This window comes from Melozone crissalis, unplaced genomic scaffold (genome assembly GCF_028551555.1).
Source record: "Melozone crissalis strain CALT ecotype California unplaced genomic scaffold, PUWL_Pcris_2 ptg000033l_1, whole genome shotgun sequence".
Classification (NCBI taxonomy): Eukaryota; Metazoa; Chordata; class Aves; order Passeriformes; family Passerellidae; genus Melozone; species Melozone crissalis.
In genome coordinates, this window is record NW_026535811.1 from 9,168,418 (window position 1) to 9,190,532 (window position 22,115).

Consider the following 22,115-nt stretch of genomic DNA (forward strand, 5'->3'; position numbering starts at 1 on the left):
AACTTGGTCATAAAAAGGGTTAAAAATGGCTCCAAGTTAAATCCTCCAGATATTGTGCTCCCTGTTGTGCTTGCAATTTTGGACAATTACTGTTCATTAAGAACACATCTCTCCTAAAGCCAGCTGGCACTAGAGGAATCAGATATTTCATGAGGTAGACAGGGCCTACCTCCTTTGAAGTTCCTTTATGCGAACCATCATGTTGAGGTGTCCTTGGGAGTACTGCTCAATCACGTCACGGACGTCGTACGGCTTCCGAGCTTGCTGGGAAAGGAGGCAGGCAGCAAGTTGAAAGGTGAGCATTGGCCAAACTGGATTTCTACTTCAGACAGGCCTTCATTCTATTTTTTTATCTGCCCATTCGCCTGCCATTTTGCAGCAGTTGTTGTAATGAATAAAAAAAACCCCTGCAGCCGTTGTGGGAGTGAATATTTGTTGTGGAGACAGAGCCAAATGATTCCCATTACTGTCAGTTAGAGTCATGTCTTCATGTCACTCCATACTGAGCAAAATATTAGCCCTTCACAGTGTATTTGGGAAACACAAACACAGGATGGATAATTTATCTGGGACTCCCATGTGCAGTATCTTCTGGCTCATTCCAAAGCCATGTGTTAATCATAATGTCAGGGGACTGAACCCCAGGGATTGGCCCAAGTCAGAGCACTTGGACCCAGAATCAAACATCTCTGAAGACCAGAGATGTCTGGTGACAGAAATATTGCTGCTTGAGGAACAGGGAAGACAGATGCTCTGCATAAGTCAGGAGACTGCCGCACGTGGGTTTTGTTTGTCATCCTTTGTCTTTTGTGATACCTTTGAGATCAGGAAAAAAAGGTGCAATGAAAATAAAAAAGTACAGATAAAAAATTGCAAGAGAGTGAAAACACTCCCACCTGTCCAGCTATATTCCCATCCTAATGAGAATCCAGTTGCTTCTGCCAAGCTTTGCTTTCTTGCTGCAACTATTGTGGCCAAATTTCAAAACAAGTCTGGAGAATTTGCAGAAAGTGATGTGGTTATAAAGAGTGCAGCACAGTGAAATTTTAGCAAGTAAAATCAACGTGTGTGGGGAGGTATCAATGCAAATCATGGCCTGTTGGAAAGACCAGCATTTTGAGAACCCTTATGGGAAATGTGGGGCAAAATGTCTCCCTTTTTGGCTCTGACACAAGAAAAGAAGGGGGGGAGGAAAAAAGCAAAGGTAAACTGCAAATCTAGTAATTGAAAATTACTGAAAACAGCTCATTAGTCATCTTGTTGTCTGTTTGCACTCTGTCACAGCCTCAGCCAGAGCCATTAGCATGCACCACTGCACACATGCATCGAACACCTACAGTATGTGCTGGAGTCATGCTTGGAAGGCTGCCACACGGTCCTAGAAATTTCAAATGAAAGCATGGAACTGGAATGGAAACAAATCCTATGAAGTGAATGAAGAAGCAAGAGCTCTTTGTGACAAAATTTCTTTCCTGCACACAGTACATACCTGCACCAATACTTTCAGAAGAGTTGTGGCTTTGAAGGAGTGTGTGTGTGTGTGCATTTGAGTGCATTTGGGAGCAGAGCCTTTGTAGGGGAGAGAGGTTTCAGCTTTCAGCTTATCGTTCGGTTTTTGGTCGGGTTTTTTTCTCCGCCTTCCCCAGCTCCGCATTTTGCAGACGCTGACACATCACTATTTCTGGCCAGAAAAGCAGCCTATTGTCTTCACCCCGAGAAGCAATGCCAGTATCACTCTTTAGATGGACTAGGGGGGGTGCCTGGAGAGCATTTTGGCTAAATCCCGTGTCCTTTCCTTTGGACACTCTCTATTTAAACACCGAGCATGGCGCAGAGCCTGGATGTGCTGGGGAGCTTTTCCCTCCCCTCTCCCCAATGAGCTACTATGTGTATAATTAATTCTACTCATTCCCAGTGAAATTTCTTTTCCCCCCTCAAAAGAAGTCCTCTGACAGTTATCCCTTTTACCAAACCATCAGCTCCTACAGTTGCAAAGTGCTGAAATCTGCCTGAGTCCTCTCTGAAGCTGAGTAAAAAAGTCCCTCCAGCTTTCACCACTTTCCCCTCCTCTTTTTCCATAAAGATTTAGATCTGGGCATCTTATGTCCTGCCAAACTTTGGCACAATTCTCTGTCATGTTTTTATTAGGAAATGCTAGAGTGATACAACTGAAGCCAGGAGGTAATGGGCTTCAAGAGAAGTGTGGTAAATGCAGCACTTGTACAACTCCTTTGACTTTCATTCCGTTCATAATCCCAAATCCTGGCCATTTCAGCTCAGTATTCTGCATTCAGCATGCAAAAATAAATAATATTACCCAGCTTTGAACTTCCAAAATCTAATTAGAATGGGGAGTTCTATAAACTCTATTTCATGGCCCCAAGAAAGGAAGAAACAAAAAATTATTCCTTCTTCTTCTTCTACCCTGTCAGTGACTCACAGAATTCTCTCCATAAATTGATGAAATTCAGTTTTTAAGGTTTGGCATGACTGCCACTAGCTGACAGCTCCAGAACATTAGGTCTCTAGTGGTTTGAAATATCCTAATTTTTATCCTAATTCATTTATAAACTGATTTTATTTTACAGAACTAGTGTCCCCATTTTCTTCTTCCTTTTTTTATTTTATTTTAATTTCCCATAGTGTTTATCTTTCTGGTATATTTCTAATATAATCCTGCTCTCCTGTTTTCTGCTAGTTTAACAAACTGACTTCTCCTAGTCTTATTTTAAAAGACAGGGTTATCTGAAGATACATGTTTGCATGGGATTAGGAAATATATAGAATGTTCTATCTGCCCTAATTTAGAGTCTTTTGAATGCTGGGATCTTATCTCAGGCTTCTATACTCTATACTTCTATGCATTTAAGTGCTCAGCTCTAATCAAACTTCCCTGAAATGTAGGTTTTTTGATTTATTTTCTTAAAACCTCTTCAAAAGGATTATGAAAGGCCATTAACTTGCAGTGCATCCTCTTGAACAAAAAAAAAGCATGAACCTTGAGATGGAAATAATGAAGGCTTTGAAAATCCGTCCAGAAGTTAATTTTTCATTTCCATGGCATTTCCAGCCCATGGATGATGAGAATGATGATATCAGGATCACATCCCAAACAAGATTTATCATAAAAAGTCTCACTAAACAGGCAAAATGAAACAGTGTTTTCAATGTAGCACATTCAGTTTGAGCACTTTGTAACCCCGATTGAGAAAATTAACTGAGCACTTCATAATGACAGCAAATTTCCAGACAGCAGATGCTCCCCAAGTTTATAGAATATGGCCTATGAGGTCCCTTTATGGGAAATACATTTTCAAATGTGAGTCACACCTATGAAAGCAACCTTGCACCCACAGTGCTCATCAGTGAAGCCTATTGATCTGTCAGCCATACACAGCATGGAATTGAACATTCCCTAATTGATCAGATCATTGATAACATTCTTGTTAGGATCAGCATCTTTGCAGACACCCTGACAGAGGTTTTTTCACCCCAATACCAGTGTTTTCTTCACTTCTGCTAGTGGATGGGTAAGTATTGGTCAGTACAGTTAAACAAGCAGAAGCCCAAAACCAAGTGCAGTAAAAAATGACTAGTAAAAATAATGATGCTGACTCCTCAAAGTCAGGAGTTTGTAGCATACTACATCCATGGATCACTGATATTAAAAAATCCACAAAAGGTGTGAGCCCAAGAATCTCAAAAACACCTTTGACTTGTTACAGCCACCTTCACCAAGGCAAGTCCCTTCTGAGAGCACCTTCAATGTCCCCCGAGCTCACGAGATGCACTTGGTATCAATCCTGCTGCTTACCTGAAATTTCCTTCTGGCCACAAAATACTGCATCCTCCTGATGACTTTCACAGCTGTTCTGTGTGCTTCAGTCAGTCTGCCAAGGAACACAAACACAGACAGACATCAGCTGGGGGGGCAGGAGGGAGGAAAAATATCTCAATGGAAGATGTTGACTCCGAGCACCGAAATGTACAATGGTGTTTTATCTTTACAATGCAAAACTGCAGTGTAGCAAGCTGTGAGTGTGTGGATGCTTTGTTCTGCTGCTTTGCCTTCCTGCAAATTGTGGTTTTAAGTATTCAAAACTGATAAGTGAGACAATGAAAGCAGGTGTACAAAGATAATACATGTGGAAGGGATTAGACAGGATTACTGTCAATGCACACAACTGGCATCAGTTTGAAGAATATTAAATGTTTTTAGAACCATGACTGCATTCCTTATTTTGCATTTCATGAGTGTTTGCCCATGAGTTCTATTGCACAGAAATTAAGTCCTTCAAAAAGTACTTTGAAGGAAAGAAAAATCAAAGTGTCCTAAAAAAAAAGTAAATAAAAATGAACACAACACATCCTCTCAGCACACACATGTGTGTGTGTGTCTGTGCTGGTATCCAAACACAGAATAGGACATTTTATAACTCAGCTGTATCACTTCACCTAGAGGATCCTGCATTTGCCACTTGGCAGGCCACTTGGCAGGCAATTAATTACCACACCTCTTCTTTATGGTGAATTTTGGCAGGGTAGAGAGGAAGCAGGAACATGCTAATTATAAGAACGAGTATTTTCTTGAAGGACTGACTCCTTCCCCATGGACTCCTATATTCATTCAAAATAAGTGAACTAAAGAAAACAAAATTTTCCTTCCAAGGAAGTTGTATTGTTGGGAAATCTATGTTTTATATGGACATCATCCTTGACATGTGATGATAATCCCAGGAAACTTTCCAGCAAGAATCTCCTGAAAACACAATCTGCTGGCTCTTCCCAGTGTGTCTGGCTGGGGAAAGGAAGTATTGGCTTGACCACCTACTTGGGTGCCACAGTTTAGAAACAAAGTCTTTAAAAAGTGGAAAGGTTACAGTGGATTATTTCAAATTGAAGGAAATAAAGGTTAAACAAGCAGAGACTGTGTTGTAAGAATTAGCATACTAATTCATTTTTATAATTATTCTTTGGGGAAAACAGTGCTTTTCCTAGAATATGCTGAGCTGGAAGGGACCCATCAGGATCACTGAGTCCAACTCCTGGTACCCCAATAATCCCACACTGTGCCTAAGAGCTTCTGATTGGGTAAAGATGCCATAGCCATATGCTTTTAAAATAAGCTTTCACTAGCTTTTCCTTGCTTCTTCCATTTCAACTCCCAGAATAACATTAAATACATGCATAAATAGCTGTCTGTCCTGCCTATATGCCCACATTTCATTTATCTGTGTATATCCATGCAGATGTCTACATAAATACACTCACACATGCAAACACACAGGAGACAAAGCAGGGTGAGCATGACTGAAGAACTACCTTTGTTTTACACCATCAGCAGCACTGCTGAGGAGGAATCTTTACATTTGTGTAAGCCCATCAAGGGGATTTCACAAGTGTCACTGATAAGCTAGCAGCAGTTTAGCCTGCAGGACCTTTATTATGGTGGAAAAAAGCACTCAGCTTGACATGCAGGACCCCAGCTGAGCTCCTGTGGCTGCTGACAAGAACAGAGATGACATTCTGCTTGCAAATGGCGCACAATTGATAAAGAAATCTTTGTCAGCCTTTACAACAATTTTTTTTTTTTTAAATAATCACCAAAAAATCACAGTTTAAGGTTTAGGGGTTAGCCTACCTCCCCTGTGTAGCAGTTAAGATAAAAACTTGAAATTATCCCCTAGAAATAAGTGATGTGAAATTTCATAGGTATACTTGAGGGGTTTTTATTAGGCTAATCCATATGAGATGGTTCAGGCACTGTTTAAACAGGCTTAAATAGACAAGTTTAAATAAGTCAGAGATGGAACCAAGCCAAGGCAGTAATTTCATCCTAATTCTCTCCTTCAACACAAATCAGGGCTACAGAACTTTTTCCATTGTGTTATCAAACCTAAGTTTTCAAAACAATGAGACTGAACTCTTGGGACTTGATGCACAGCTGAACAGGCCTCATTTTTAGAGAGAAAAGTAATTTTTTTTGTCAAATGCAGCTAAGAAGGTCACCCAACTATCATTCCAGAGCACTTGATATCATCATGTTCCAGTTGGCAAAACTCACACCAGTCTCACTGGGAGAAAATTCTGAACTAGAAGTGACTATTCAGATTTGATGGTCACTGAGAGTCAGAAAAGTGTGAAACCTGACTTTGATGGAAAAATAGCATGAAAAGGTGCAAATCCATAGATTGAGACATTTGGATAAGTCATATTAATTGTCCCAATAAATCCCCAGGGAGCACAGCAGCTCCAGATGAGATAAATTCCTGTTCTGTACAGCAACCAGAACTATCCTCCTGATGGGAGGTTGGGTAGTGTGGGTGTGATCATAAACAATTTTTTTTGAGATTTTAATTGATTTTCAGAAGTTTCTGACCACTAATATCCAGAATGGATAATTACAACTATTACTGACCAGGTTACATTTATCCCTGAATGCAGCCCAACTTATATACCCTGCTAAACTTTGTGTTTTATCCCAAACCCCTGGTTTGGGCAAAACTCTTTCAGGCTCTAAGGTGTGGGTCTGTCATGTGCCAGAAACATCCACCAGGAGAGAAGAAATGGTCAGAGATGCTCAGGGCCCTGCTTTGGTGGTGCTCAGCAGGAGCACAGCACCTCTTGCAGCAAATTTCCCAGATATTTTAGGATATGCAGCTGATGAGACAACAGCCTGAGGGGAGGTGTGACTGACCCCACATTTGCACACTCTTTCCATGTGGCATTTTCTATGGAAACAATGCAGAAAGGGACAGATCTACACAGGGACAGTGGTTTCTAACTCCCTCGGGGGTGAGGATTTAACTCCTTTCACAGCCTGGGTCCCAAAGAGCAGGACCTGAGCCCTTGCTCTGGGCAGGAGCAGGAGTGGGTGGGTGCCCACGCCTCTGTCCCTACAGAGCAGCCAAACTCTCCTTCCTCTGTGCACCAGAGGGCAGTGGCACACACACACACAAGGAGATGCTTTCCAGCACATTCAAACATTTAATTATTTTTAAAAATCTACCCAGAAATCCAAGCTTAAGCTCTCCTCATAAGGTTGGAGTGCACACTGAGGGGGGTGGGTGGTTTGTATTGGCTGTGTTGTTTTGTCTGTATGTAATGCTCAAAAGAATATAATTAGAGCTTTATTGGCACTTCCATGCTTTTCCATCTTTTAACCTAAATAGCAGGAAATAACGTTTTGTCAAAATCCTCCCTTAAAACACTTTGTAAAGGTGAACAAAATGAAATTTGAACAGAAGTGATCTGGCTTTGGGAAAGTTATGAGCACATAAATTAATAATTGAAGCTTGCAACATCTGTAGCTATAATGGATACCATGAAATGTCTATTGAAATAACATATCCTTGGATCTATAAATTGTACTGACATCATCTCTAACTGTGTCTTCAAAAGGACCCACGGCAGTGTGTGCTCCTCACCTCTCTGCTCAAGGATTTCTCAGCAGGATGCTCAATTTTAAAAGGGCTCCCAACTATCCTAAATTACAAGGAGCTGTTCCTAGTTTGGCTCCTGGGCCATGCCTGTGGTAGGGCAGGGAGGAAGGGGAGAGGGTGGTGGTCCTGGACCATGGATGTTCACACATTTTCCACCCTGGGGGGATGCTCAGGATCACTTGGCAGCTTCTCTGGAAGGGCTGGGGAAGGGGACTGGCTCAGCATCCCCCCTGCAGGCTCTGGCTATGCCTGTGTGGGTGCAGAGCCTGGTGGGACAGCCCAAGGGCCACTGCAGGCTGGGCTTGCACCTCTGCTCAGGGCTCAGACAGCACTGAAAGCCATCACTTTCAGCTAAAACACTTGGATGTATTTAAGACGGCCTTTTTTTTTTCTTTTTTTTTCTTTTTTTTTTTTTAACTGCAGAAAGGCTGTAGCTTAAGCCAAAGAAGCCAAACATTTTCTTTTTTGTTGGAAATAATTGAACCAGAGGAGAAAATAGAGATGATGCAATCCAAAGCAACTGTAAAAACTATCCCACTGGGATGTTTTTATAATCTTTCTTTGATATGGCATTCTGTTTGTTAAAAGCTGGTGTTGACCAGTTCAGATGTACTCATTTTTTTTCTTCTGTATGGAGTCTGATAACTTCCAGCCTAATGTGCTTGGGAATATTTTAAGTGAAAAAAGATACCTAAATACCTAAAGCCAGGCAGAATTACAATTATTGCAGGCCATGCTGAGGTCCAGCTCAAGTCTCCAAACAAGCCTGATAAGTGGGATGCATTTTCAGTCCAGCAACATTTTTTAATCATTAGAGTTGACTTCAGTGTAGGGATCAGGGAAGGGACTTTGCCCAGGCTGGGCTGCAGGGTGGCTGCAGATAGTGGAATGTAGATCCCACACTGGTTTTCCTGAAGTTTATTCAGGTGTCATGCATTAGAGGAGTTAGTGTAACATCATGAGCTGTGGAAAACAAAGGCCACTTCAGCAAGGCCATTTATAGCTCTCTGTCCCAATTGGCAAAACTGGTTTGAGGATACACGCTCACAATACGTGGGTTACTGCTGAGCTTCATTCATTTGTCAGATTTTCATTGCTTAGCTGGAAAATACACACAGAGTCACACTAACTCTGTTTTGATACTGGTCCCTGGATGGTTGGTAACTCCTGCCCAGAGAAACATAGAACATCATCTGCTCTGGAGCTGTCCACTTGGCATTAGTTGCTAAGGCAGCACAAACAGGGACTGAATCAGTGATGGCAACTGAAATGTACAGAAGTTACTTGAGAACTCAGCCCTCCATCTGCCTTTTTGCTTTCCCATCACATTTGATTAAGATTATTCACTTTCCAGCTCTGTTTCTGGGAAGAACATTGATTCCTAGTCCAAACTTTTAATTTTTTTCCATGGGTAATTATCTCAAATGGGCTAATATTTTATTGGCAAAATTTAAAGGAAATCTTATTTACATGGAAAACAAGGGACAAGAAGGGTGGGAGCAGAGGAATCAGAAAGAAGACAAAATTAGAGAGCTTTTTGCAGGCAGGTGAAGCAGTTGGCCATATGAAGTCACACACACAATGTGGACCTTCTATTGCTGGAGAAAATGGTTCTCATCACAAGGGAAAGGATCTTATATAATGTGGTTTTAAAACTAAGGGAAACTGCAATATCCAAATTTAAAAAAAAACACCTTCCCTATAAATGAAAATATTATTGCCTTCAGCTAAGCCAAGCCAGACAAAATGCCTTGAGCTCTTTAAACCACAGGAGTTAAGAGAACATTGCAGCTTGAGTCTGACATGCAAACACCTGGAACTGTCAGGGAATGATCCTGATTCCAGAACTCATCCCAGGCCAGGAGCAGCAGAGAAGTACAACAGAAATATAACACGAGAGGTTTCCAGCCTTGTAATATTTCATCTAAGCCTTGTAAAGAACAGACACTTCTGGAGCATTTCCACCCCTTACATGATGGAAATTATATAAGATGCTATTTGCACTGAAACCTGAGGGAGCATTTCAGAAAATTTTGGCACAGCTTTACTTTTCTCTTTATTCCTAATCACCACTCCACCTTAAATCTACCTCACCTCTATTGCAACTATATCCTCACCTGAACCTTTTCAAGCCCATGTTTGGCTCAAAGCTACAAATAAATTAGGATTGGCTTCTCTCAGAACAGAGCAGCCTGGAGGCCTATTTGGCTTCACCAGGCTCTGCTGACAGCCTCAGTTTGTGAAGGAATGCTGCAGACTCTGCAAATCCCTCCTGTGCAGGTACAGTCTTGGGTAGGAAAGAGTACAGAAGTGAGAGAGTACAGCTTCTGAGAGAGTATAGCTTGAGAGGGGCTGCTTTCTGGGATCTGGTTGTTTTGCTGAAGATTTTGTGGCATTTGCTGTCTCCACCCAGCCACCCATCCCACATACACTGCTGCCTCTGAATTCATTCCAGAACATAGCTGCCTCTACTTCTACCTGCCCCTCTAACCTGACCTTCCCTGAAGTGAAGGGGAAATAAAGCAGATTTCCTACAGCAGGGAATTTAGGGGCAGGGAAGACAGGACAACAGCTCTGAGGAAAAACTACCAGAAGAGGAAGAAGTAGGACATGTTTAGAGGCAACAACAGGCCAGACAATATATTGGCAAAGGAAACACCACTGTGAGAAGCAGCAGCACAGAGTGATTTCTTCAAGTTGTTCAGGAACAGAAAAAAGTAAGCAAAAAGCTCCTGAAAATGCTCAGAGGTGGATGTGACCTGCTCACTGAATGTGATTTAATGAAGAAGAAAAGCCCCTGGACTTGGAGTTGTTTTTCTCAACTGCAGACAGTTGGAGTTTTCAGTTACAAGTTTGTTCTGTAATATTACAAAGTGGGTTTATTGAGAAAGTGGGAGAAAAGCACTGTGTTAGTCCCCTGCTAATTAAAATGCATAATTAAAATGAGTAATTAAGCTTACTACAGAATGCTCTTGTGTCTGGGAGCCCAACTGCCCTTGGACAACAACTCATCTGCTGAACTGTCTCTGGGAATTAAAGTAGCCATTGGATACTGTGGTTACATCTTTCCTCTATTTTTTGTTGGCAGCAAAATAAAAGTCTCTGGTCTCTTTTCTGCCATTTTATTTCTTCCATTCTTGCAATGTCAGAACAAACAAGATGATGTCATAGGAATGTCTTTTCAGTGTGGAAATGCAAACACAGAAAGATTTTCTTTTTTTCTTTTTTTTTTTTTTCCTTTTTTTCTGAGCAAACAGCTTCTAGAAATTGCTACAATAACTTCCTGTGTTAGCTCTGACCATCACTACTGCTGGTCCCAGGATAGGTGAAAGGCTCCTGTCTCCATGCCAGTTCTCATTTGCTTAGAAAACACCCTTAAGCCACAAACCTCTTATTGGGATGTGGACAGATACTGGCAGATAATGACATGTTTTTATCCCACATATTACAATATTCACTGATTCTAGCAGCTAAGTAATTTATTTTTTTTTAAATTCTCTCTCCTTAAAACTTCATCTTCATCAATTCATCTTTTAAAAAATGCCTACAGACCATCTAGCTGCTAAAAAGACACCGCAGAGACAGCCATCACCAAGTCCAAACAACTCCCCAGGGACACCATTCTGGAATCTGAATAGCCTTCACATCTGTGCAACACTGCCTTATTCCACAGGTTCTGGTTTGCTCACTTTAAAAAAAATGCCACAACCAAAATTAATGAACTTTAGGACTTCATTTTCCTCCTCTCTGTATTCAGTATTTATGGGAACAACGTGGTGTTGTTAATATACACCAATGACTGAGCGCTGTATTTATGCCTCAATGATTTTCTGTCATGAGAATATAATGCCTGGCAAAGGCTGATTCTCTGAAATACCAGTTTGTTTGGGGTCATTAATCTTAATTCCTATCTTGCCTGAATAGAAACTGGATAACAGTCAAGTCAGGGAATAGTTCTGAGAATTAAAACTTCAATGCCTTTTGGGCTGCCCAAGGCTTCGCATTTCTTTTAAAAAATATGAAATTAATTAATGAGCACCAAGTGCAAGGGAGAGACCCTGTGGAATAACCCAAAATGCTTCTTGTGGTTTTAAAAAACAAAAAACCAGTGGCTTTTGGCAGGATCTTTCCTTAGTAGTTCTTGTGATTTAGTAGTTGCAGCAGGGGCTATGGAAACACAAGTCCTGGTTTCTTGAACTGATTGATGTGACTGGCCTCTGTGTTTCCTGGTGATCTTTTTCAAGTTCTTTTACCTGGCTGTGCTCTAGTTTATATGTCTATAAAATAGGTGTAAAACCTGTCTAACTCATGGAGCTGTCATGGGGATTTTAAGGCAATTAGCAGTCCCAAATGAAGTCTTATTTTGTTTATAGAATGAGTCAGCAGGAAAAAAAAAAAAAGAGTAGGGACAATATGTGTATCCCTTAATGATGATAAGAAACAAGGGATACTGGTCTGCAGCTTGGGATAAACTGCCAAGTCACTGAGCCCTGAGCAGAGGCTGCTTTCCAAAGCATTCTCCCTCTCTACCTGCCCTGCTCCTCCTCTGAGCACCTGAGCAATCCATGTGGGAATCAGTTCCCTGTTCACCAGATCCTGGCAATGCAAGACATCCAGAGCATCAGAAGCCAAACAGGACCATTAGATCATAAATGCGACCTGCTCAACAGTGCAGGGGATTGCATTTCACACAGCTGCCCTTACCCTGAGCCAAAACCCTTGTGTAGGACAAAAGTAACTTTCCAGAAAGGCAACTGGCCTTGATAGAAAGACCTTTATATAGTGTTAAAAAGTGCCTTATTTTTTATTTTAATTTGTCAGCATTCAGCTTCTAGGCTCCTCTCTCCAACTGGAGTAGCAGAGCAATTTTAGCCTTTTCCAGGCCTATCTTTATTCCAGGGACCTTCAGGGGTGCCAGATGCACAGCCCATGGCCTGGCAGGGAAACCAGGCTCTGGTGTGGGGAGGACAGAGTACAGTACTGCCCTCTGTGGAATTGCAAGGGGAGACTGAAATCCTACATTTATTTTTTTTTCATTATTTTTCTGCCTGTGGTTTGAATCATGCTACCAGTAATTACAGAAACTCATAATGGAAAGGCTTAGACTTGCTAGAATGGAGAATGAATGGGAAGGTCTGTGTGTGGAAGTGTTAGAAAGGGAACACCAGCAAAAAAAGCCCTGTGAGGGTGGCAGGTGCATGAACATCACAGCACAATTACGAACAACTTTTGAAAATACTCAGTTCAGGAATACAAAGGAACAGGTTCAGCCAGAACTGAAAAAGACCACAAAGAGGTGATGGTAGGACAGTACAGAACAGGGCTGGAGTTTTTAGACACTCTGGTAAGAAGACAGAGTAGAGCAAATAAACCCTAATAATTCCCAGAAGTGTCAGAGCACAGAGGAAATAAAAGATCCTGGTCACTGTCAGCTACCAAAGGCAAAAAAGGTTTGGTGGCACCTGGGATCCTGAGAATGTCCCAGCATGAACACTCAGCAGAACATTACATGGCCCTCCACACAATGGCAAGAAATCCTGAGCCTCCCACCTGGATGCTGAGCTGGGACACAGGCTGGGGGACACACAGAATGGTGTTTGTGAGTACCTGCTTATGGGATGTGAATGGCTGAAACTTGCCACCTTCACAAAAAATAACTTTGCCTTTGCTAATGTTTGGAATCGAGCATTGGGACACAACAACCAGTTTATACCAGCAGAAAAGCCCTTTGAAAACTGGTTCTCAAAGTGATCTCCTCTTTGATCACCTGCAGATTTGCCTTTTCAAAGTCTTCTCAAACCCACAGATATCCCCTCAAGGTCCATGCAAACTTCTATCACAACCCATTTTTAGCCCCAATGCCAGTTTCTACAAACCCCTGTGCCAAGAAAGGATATTGCTTTGCTACTGGAGGAACTGCCACTTCAAAACCAGACAAAAATCATGTATCTTTTAAAAAAAAAAAAAATTAATGTGCTTGAACTGTTTTGCAGACAACAGTGATCATAGTCATAGAAGCTCAGAGGGAACTTTACGTGACCACAGACACGTATTATTTTTCCACTCTGTATTTCATGTAAGAACATGCATAAAAATCCTACAGGTCTCACTTGCCTAATACTGAAAATATGCAGTGCTTATCAATAGTTTACAATAGAAATAAATATCTTGTGAAGAAATTGCAAGCATCACTTGTGAAAACAATCATTGAAACCAGAAGTTTTGCTGAGCTGCTTATTTCAAGAGATTTCACTTACTCATTGAGAAACTTCTTTCTGTTCAGACATTGTGCATTTTTTTCTTTACTTTCAGGAAAAGATGCTATCTCTTGGCATTTTTATTTTTCTGGCAGACCTTTAGCTCAGCCAGTGGATGAACAGAAGGGAAGTGTTCATATATTAATTGCTTGTGACTTACTATTAAAGAACAGGAAAAATTCTGTTTTCAATGTAAGTGAGGAAATCTGCGCCTTCGTGCTCTGGGGAATTCTGATTTTCCTGTCTTTGTTTCCATCCTAACACAAAGGAAAAATACTTTAAAAGTCATTACAAAACAAAAGATTCTGAAAGCATTTGAACCTGAAATGATAATATGCTTCAATTTTGCCCCCTCCATTTTAAATGCACTTTTGATTAAAAAAAGAAATATTTTATTCTCTTATAAAATGAATACATTTTATAAGGGGCTCTTCCCTGCAGACAGACCCTGCATTGCATCATCTGCTGCAGGATGAAGACCACATGTCTCAGAAAAGATGTAAACTGGTTTACAGGATACTACTGAAGAATGACATATCCATGCTATGAATCCCATGAAACAGCAAATCATCCTGGGAAGACTCAGTTCAAATAATGAAATGAGCTTTGACAATTTTCCACTGATAACAATGTCCTGAATTCTGCCTGCATCAAAAGAGTTTTGTTTTTACTCCTCTGTTACAAAATTAAATTCATAAAACTTCCACTGCCCGCCAAAGTTTTGTCATGGAAAAACTCCATTTTTAAGTGTTTTTTCCCCCTCTTTTGAAAGATCATCACCTCTTTTTTTTCATGGAAAGTTATTAGCCAATGAGTATCTGATGGAAGCAAAAGATGGCCATTTACTCTGGAGTGCAGGAGGTGAGCTAATTAGCAGGATAATGGCTATTAGTGCTTCAAAGTCTCAACCTTTTGGGTTTTGATTTTTTTGTGCGTGTTTTGTTTGGGTTTTTTTAATTGGGCCTTGAGGATGCCAGTACTTCAATCAAAAGTGTTTCTAAATAATTATGCACTCATTAAGGTGGCTAACCACCTGAATTGCTGCAATTAGAACACTTGATATAAACAATTAATTATGTTAGCACTGCTGAAGGCTGTTTTTAAGATCTAGATACAGAAATATGTTCAAACAAAGCAAACCCCAAATCACAAGGGGATCTTTATTTCATTTGACACATGCCCACTGATTGTTCTCTGACGACACTCTGAGAACTCCTCTTGAAAGCCCTGTGTATGAATGAAATAAAAACTGGGAATGATGTTATCAGGACTCCCACTGAAATGGAATTATTTTCTTAATCCAAGGAACTGATATATAGAAATTGCCTCAAATCAGTTTTGTCTTCTCCTTGAGCAACTGGCTTTATTCTGGATCCGAAGGAACTTACTGCAGAGATGATGCAGCAGCTCAAGCATTTATGTACTCAAGCCCAAAATTTCAGTGCTCCAAAAAGTGAAATAGGTCATGACCCTCTGTACATGTGGTGCTGAAGTAAAAATGTACTATTTCTCCTCTAATTTAATTCTCTTACACAGAAGTCTCCCAGCATTCTGCTGTCTTCCAACAAGTCCTCACAACATTGAGCTGGCTTGATAATGAATTACAGGTGTAGTTTTCTAAAAGTTCACAAAACTATAAACTTCACCCCCATTCCAAAGGAGCTTGACATAATTTATCTTTTTGCTTGGCTATTATGCAAAAAGAAACTATGCAAAATCTCAGGTTTGGCATGGATTTGAAACAAAACCACTTGAAAGGCTGCAAATTAAAGTGAATTTTCTTTGACAATTTCAGTTTGCCCAAACCTGAAACTCAAAGCAAACCTCAGGGCAGAAGTGCAAACCAGAACAGATAGAAATCAACAGACATTTACACAACATTCCATGAATCAAAGGTACCTGACTTCACATGACACCAAGCAGAGGCTGACAAAACAGGAATCGGATAGGAACAGTTTTGAGCATGATCTACTTCACATTTAACTAAATAATTCAACTCTCCTATTACCAGTCCTCTAACCATGAAGACTCAATCTCAAGTTTTAAGGTCTTTTTCCAATCTTAAAATTCCTATTGTCATCACTTCAACCTTTCTCAAGTTTTCAAGCCTCATGCTGTGAGAACTACAGGGAAAAAAAACCCAAAACATTTCATTCTACCCAAACCTATCTTTAAATGTGTTCTCTATAGAATAATCATCTCTACTGGTGAACCTGTTGAGTCTGAGGGATAACTGAAAATTTCCCTGAATTATAAAGTGTCACCAAGATAATTGATAATGGACACTTGCAGACTATGGAGAAACTTGAAAATGCACAGGAAGTTTTAAAAACTATATCATCTCTGTGTGTTGTTTTTCAGATACCTCAGGTTGGGTTTTGAAACTGCAGTTTCCATTCCTGGCAGTAAAGTGAAACCCTGAAGTGTTTACACACCTCTCCTACACCTTCCAAAATAGCTCTTTAATGGAAGTACCTAGGGAATGGGGAACTAGTTAACTTTCCAAATGACTGAGGAAAAATACCTGCATAGGCCAAGATCTGTTCAGAATTAATGAAGGGCTTGAATCTGCAAACCCACATCCAAGTAATTCTGTACATGAGTTATTTCCCTGAGAGCAGAGGCTGTGGACAGGTATCAAACCATATTAAAAATTAAAGTTTGCAATACGGTAGCCCAATTATGCAATTAAAAGTGTGTTTCTTTTCAGGGAGTGTTCTTCAGTTATTTATCCTCATTATTTCTGCATGATTTTATTGCATATTTTCATATTGGTCACAAGAAAATTGGGCATTTTGGAGACAAACACAAATATGTATAAAACACCACATTTAATTCACTTCCATGAGTTAAGCTCTTTGGTGAATTTCAGAAAATACTTAAACATGCACTAAAGTATGTGCAAAGTTCTAGGTAGTGAGCATAAATATGGAAAAATACAAACCTTATTTATAAGCTCAAAATAATCTCTCAAGAGTGATTTAGCCATAGCTTTAATAGCATGAAAATGACTAATTTAAGGTCAGGAGTAATTTAGTTTTGACTGACTTGGCAATCCTTTGTTCTCTGGGTCATGTAAGTGTTGAGTAAATTATAAACCTGTAATTCTATCCTGAGGTCAAGGAACTTCAGAACTGATTTGATATATTGGTCTCCTGGAAAGTTCTTCCAAGGCCAGTACCCTCTAAACTGTGTTTATGAGTTGACTGCATTAATAACTGATAGAGTCATATAATATTAGCAGAGGTGAAATATACCCTTAAAAAGAAGAGTGTGCCCAAACTGGGATTTTTCAATGAGAGACAGGCAAATCAGATATATCTGTGAGAAGTCGAGTTTCTACAACGTACTGAATGAAACAAACATAACTGAGAAAAGGTGTAGATGTTTGATTTCGGGAAGAGAATCGGACTGATTATTCTTGTGAACATTACATGGGATAATTCTGTGTTCGCGAAGCAAAACTTCACATTCATATCTTACAAGGGGCAAAAATAAACAAGCCATCAACTACTTTTACAGACTATGTCAGAAGCATAAATACATTAAAAAAAATAAGCAATTGCTCTTTTAATGCAGGCTTTGCTCTATCCCATAACACTTGCCATTGAAAATCTGAAATGAGATGTAAAGTGAGATGTTTTCCATTCAAGAATTAAGTGTGCATTATAGCAGCACTTCTTAATTTTGAACTTTTTCATATTTCCAAATGAAAGGCATCTCACTGCTAAAGAAGTGTACTGTAAAGCCCAGACAAAGAGCTTAGACTATTCTTTTATCATCAGGCAAAAATTGAAGTTAATGGTCCTCAAAGTGTTTAGGGCTATTTCTCTTGCCCAACATCACAGTACTTACTAGTAAGAGGTATATTCAGATTACTCTGTTCAGTTCTGATTTAAAAGAAACTCAATAGTAATCACAATCTGAATTCTTGACATCCTTAAGAATAACCTGGTATTAAACTTGAGCACTCCTGTGAAAAATCAGAATTAGGTTCCCCCCACCTCCAAGCCTGTAGATTTCGTATTGACATTAATATCTTCTGGTGACAATGAATATTTCTCCTGGATAGTCCTTGGCTATCTCCTTTCAAATTCTTAGCAAGAACACTAACTTCACTTTTACTGTATAAAAATCCAACAGCTGGTTAGATTAACCAGCCATAAACACACACCCGGCTTAAGGAAATAATCAGCATCAGAATTAAAACTCCTCAGACTCTTCCCACAATGGGTTATGGCGTTTGACCTGGTCACACAGTAAGAAACACTTTGAAAAGTGGCATTGTATTGCTGACAGTACTTCAGGCTCTTCCCAGGTCCTGTCCCTGGTCCTAGAGAGCCGAGCTCAGGGCCTGCCCCTCCTGTTCCCCTCAGCACAAGCTGTGACTGCCATGGCTGCCCTCAGCCTCCTCCAGCTGAACAGGCCAAGTGCCCTCAGCTGCTCCTCACATGGCTTCCCCTCAAGGCCCTTCACCGTCCTCGCGCTCTCCTTTGGACACTCTCTAATAGTTTAATGTCTCTCTGATATTGTGGCACCCAAAACTTCACACAATATTCGAGCTGAGGCTGCTCCAGAGCAGACCAGGCCCAGCAGTGCCTGATGTCCCCAGGACAGGGATGTCCCTGCTGGCTCCAGGACACTGCAACCTCATGTCCACCTGGCCATTGACCAGGAGTCCCTCCAGGTCCCTTTCCCTGGCACTGCTTTCCAGCCTCTCATTCCCAGTGTGTCTGTGCATCCAGGGCTGCCCCATCCCAGGCCCAGGATCAGGCCCTGTCCCTTGGTGATTGCCCAGCCCTGCCATTTGTGGGGGTCTCTCTGCAGGACTTCCCTGACATGAGGGAGTCCACAGCTCCTTCCAGTTTAGTGTCATCAGAAAACACCGAGTATTCCTCAGGGTGCTGCACCCAAGTCATTACTGAGGAAGTTGAAGAGCACAAGGGCTGATGATGGGGCCCTGCAGAAGCCCCATCGGTGCCAGCCTGATGTCACCGCAGCCACTGTCACCCTTTGTGCCCAACCTGTGAGCCTGTTGCTCACTGATCACGTTATCTAGCTGTGGGCTGGACAGTTTGCCCAGAAGAATCCTGTGAGAAACAGCATCAAAATCTTTGTTAAATTCCAAAAAAGTTCATCTTCTGGCTTCCCTGGATCAGCTAGATGGGTTACCCTGTTGTAGAAGGAAATCAAGTTTGACAAGCAGAACTTTCCTTTCATGAAGCCATGCTGGCTGTGACCAGTGACTGTGCTGTCCTCCAGGTGTTTTTCAATCCCTCCCAGAATAATCTTTTCCATGATTTTCCAGGGCACTGAAGTGAGACTGATGCAGCTTTGTGAATTGGCTCAGAGCTGGATCTCAAGGATGAGGGACAGGGCAGGGAGGGAGGGATGTCCTGCTCATCAGTCATGGAGAGCTTTGTGTTGGCTCAGCCTCAGCCTAACTCACTCCTTCAGCTCAGGAACACCACAACAGGCATCTGACAGCTTGTGAAAAAACAGGGGAAGCCTGGCAGGTTTGAGAAGCAAGTGCTGTAACTGCATCTGGCAGGGGAGGAGGGCAAATTAGCAGTGAAAACAGCCCGTGCTGATTTGAGAATGAGGGCACTTGAACTGGCTGGCTGGGAGCTGGCTTGCATAAATATTATTTACATTATATGCAAGGTAGATCTCATCTCCTTATGCACAGGGCACTGGCATGCTCCTCACTGAGGGTCACAGGGAGTTTAGCTCAGGTCCAGGCTTTAACAACATCAACAGAAGGGTAAGGGCTTGAAGCAAGGATTCAACTCTGGGTTTAAGTTGCACTACAGACTTCTCCCCAAATAGTCTGTGAGCAGCAACTTCTGACTGTTCACTGTGAAAAGCAATAAATTTGAACAGATGATGTGTAGGATAGAAGATTTAGTGACTAAAGGCTGCCCTCTACAACACACAGAGTTCCTAAATTTGCAGTCACTGTTTTGCTTTTTAATCTCCATCAAAAGCATCTTCTTAATTCTCTGTTTCAGTTTCTTGGTGTATCAGTACTACAAAATAAAATTTCAGTTTGCTAACATTTATCAGCTGTATTCTAAATAAAAGATATTTTCTGGGAGATTCTGAAAGAAACCTCCTTCCTCCCTCATTTCAGATAATATATACTGTATGGAGAGTATATGCTGTATTGTATATTTTCTATAAAAACATTACATTTTTAACTTCCTTGGGACCACGTATATAAATATTTGTACATGAAATTATAAGATAGGCTTTGAAATTTATGCCATAAATTTCTGTTAATGTTCTAAAAATATTTGTTCAGGAAAATGAAATTGCAGTAAAATATTTTACTACAGATCAGTCAAAGGTTCTCAAAACTTTATATTCTTAAAAAACAATCTTTCAAGCTATAAAACAGAGTTCCATTTTAGATATCAAAAAGGCAAATTTAACCAGCTTGACTTGATTAATACCAAGCAGTTTAGCATTTTAGAAAACATTGAGATCTAAGGTGAAATAAAGTCAAGTTGTAAGCATTTTGTCTTATTACATAGATGTTTTAATTTTGCTTTCTAGAAACTTATACTGTTAGAGGCAAATGGCAGTGGATGGGAGATTATGTGCATATTTCCTATAGCAATTAGCACTAATGAGAGCAGGATGTGCTGCCCAAGCATAAAAAACTCCAAGCACACAAATTGTTAATAAATTTGACTCACAAGCCAGAAAACGAATGCAGCATTCAGAACAATGTGTGGTCCCAAATCTATTTCTGAGGGAACTCCTTGGGGTGTCCCAACACCTCAGTCAGGAGCTCAGCCCCACCTGGAGACTCCCAATGGCTTTTGCCACTCACAGTAGAAGTTCCTCCACCATTTCTGCTCACACAAAACTCCCTGAAATGACAGCAGCTTTCCCTCAGGAAGGTTCCAAACAGCCCCCAAATCACAGGCACAACATCAGCAGCTTTCCTGTGTGTCTTCATGAAAAGCTGTTTCCCCTCCAATCCCCACCTAAAGACCGCGGTCAGGTGAGTTTGAGTCCCCAGGAGCTCTCAGCTTTTCCAGGAGCTCAGCACAGCTGCAGACAGCCCTGAGCCCAGCTCACACTCACACCTCACACCTCATTCTGCTGACCCAGATCCCGTGGGAGAAGGTTCCTCACTGCAGCCCCTGCTCCCCACCCTGCTCACACTGCCTGGCCCTTACTGACACCTTGGAGTGGCTACCTAAAACAGAGCCTAGACAAGATTAAGAGAATAAAAATGGGTATTTGTTAAAGACCTTCAATATAAAACCTTGGTCACCCAAAAACCTCGCAGGAGCTAGACCCAAGATGGACAATGGTCACAAGTTTTGCACACAGATATAAGCTTGGTCCATTTACATAATCCTCCAATTACAGTTTCAGGTAATGAAGCCATGCACCCCCAGTTTGCTCACCCTAAACTCACTTTTGTTTATAACTTTTGGTGGCCTGAGGCAGTAAGGCATCTGACAGGCTATGGAGCTTTAGAGCTACACACTAAATAAAGGATTGCAGGATTACAAGTGTATGAAAAATATATAAAGGCTAAAATACTAATGCATCACAACCACCTGCAAATTCCAGCTGCCAAAGTTTGCTCCCTGCCATGCCTTCTCTGCAGGAATCCCACACCTCTGGATGCCAAAATCCTTCAGGGCGCTTGTGCTGAACACACTGAGCATCTGCCCAGTGCCAAGAGAAGAGCACAGAGAGATTGATGGGCTATGGGCACGGGCTCAGGTTTAGGAATTTACTCCAGCAATTTACTAATCACCATGAATCTTTTAGATGTGCCCAAATACTTTTTTCCCTTGCAGCATTAGTGTGTTTGCCAGCACTTGGAAATAGTTTTTCTTCCTCTCATTTGTATCAGAAGCAAGCAACAGCTCCTTGGGCTTGTGTCAATTTTAATTTCTATTTTTTTTAAGGGGCAAGAGCATATTTTTGTTCTTCTTTCCAGACTTAACACAATTTTCTTGTAGTTCATGTTTCACCTCTAAACACAGCAAATTTAAGGTCATCTCAGCTGTTGCTCAAAACAAAAGAATCAAGAACAGCAGTAGTCACACCTATATTAGAGACAGATCTCCAAAAACCATGTCTCTACATAGTTTTTGTGTCTGCCATTGCAATGGATTCTGGTAAGAGAGGAAAGAGAAAAAGAAGAATTTATATACTATTTTTCTGTATCTCTTTTCCAGCTGGCCACATTCCAGCTCCACATTCCAGTGTTGAATCAAGGATAGGACATCACTGTGTCATTACTACTAAAGCATATTTTTGTTTCTTGAACAACAGCAAATGCATTCCAGAAATAAAAATTGCTGACAAAATTTTAAAAAATAATGTCAGGGTGGCAGCACCAACCAGGAGAAATGCCATATTAGAAATGCCATAACTTAGGTAC

General features: G+C 41.0%; 1 protein-coding gene across 1 annotated transcript in view; it reads right to left on the reverse strand.

The window, feature by feature from the left end:
- Positions 1 to 22,115, reverse strand: part of LOC128940408 (potassium voltage-gated channel subfamily KQT member 1-like) — a 402,931-nt gene that overhangs the window by 182,164 nt on the left and 198,652 nt on the right. The window contains exons 13-14 of the mRNA XM_054281792.1: positions 3,815 to 3,890; positions 170 to 264 (exon numbers count right to left, since the gene is read on the reverse strand). Coding sequence (XP_054137767.1) covers positions 170 to 264; positions 3,815 to 3,890 — 171 coding nt within the window. The remainder of the gene's footprint in view (positions 1 to 169; positions 265 to 3,814; positions 3,891 to 22,115) is intronic.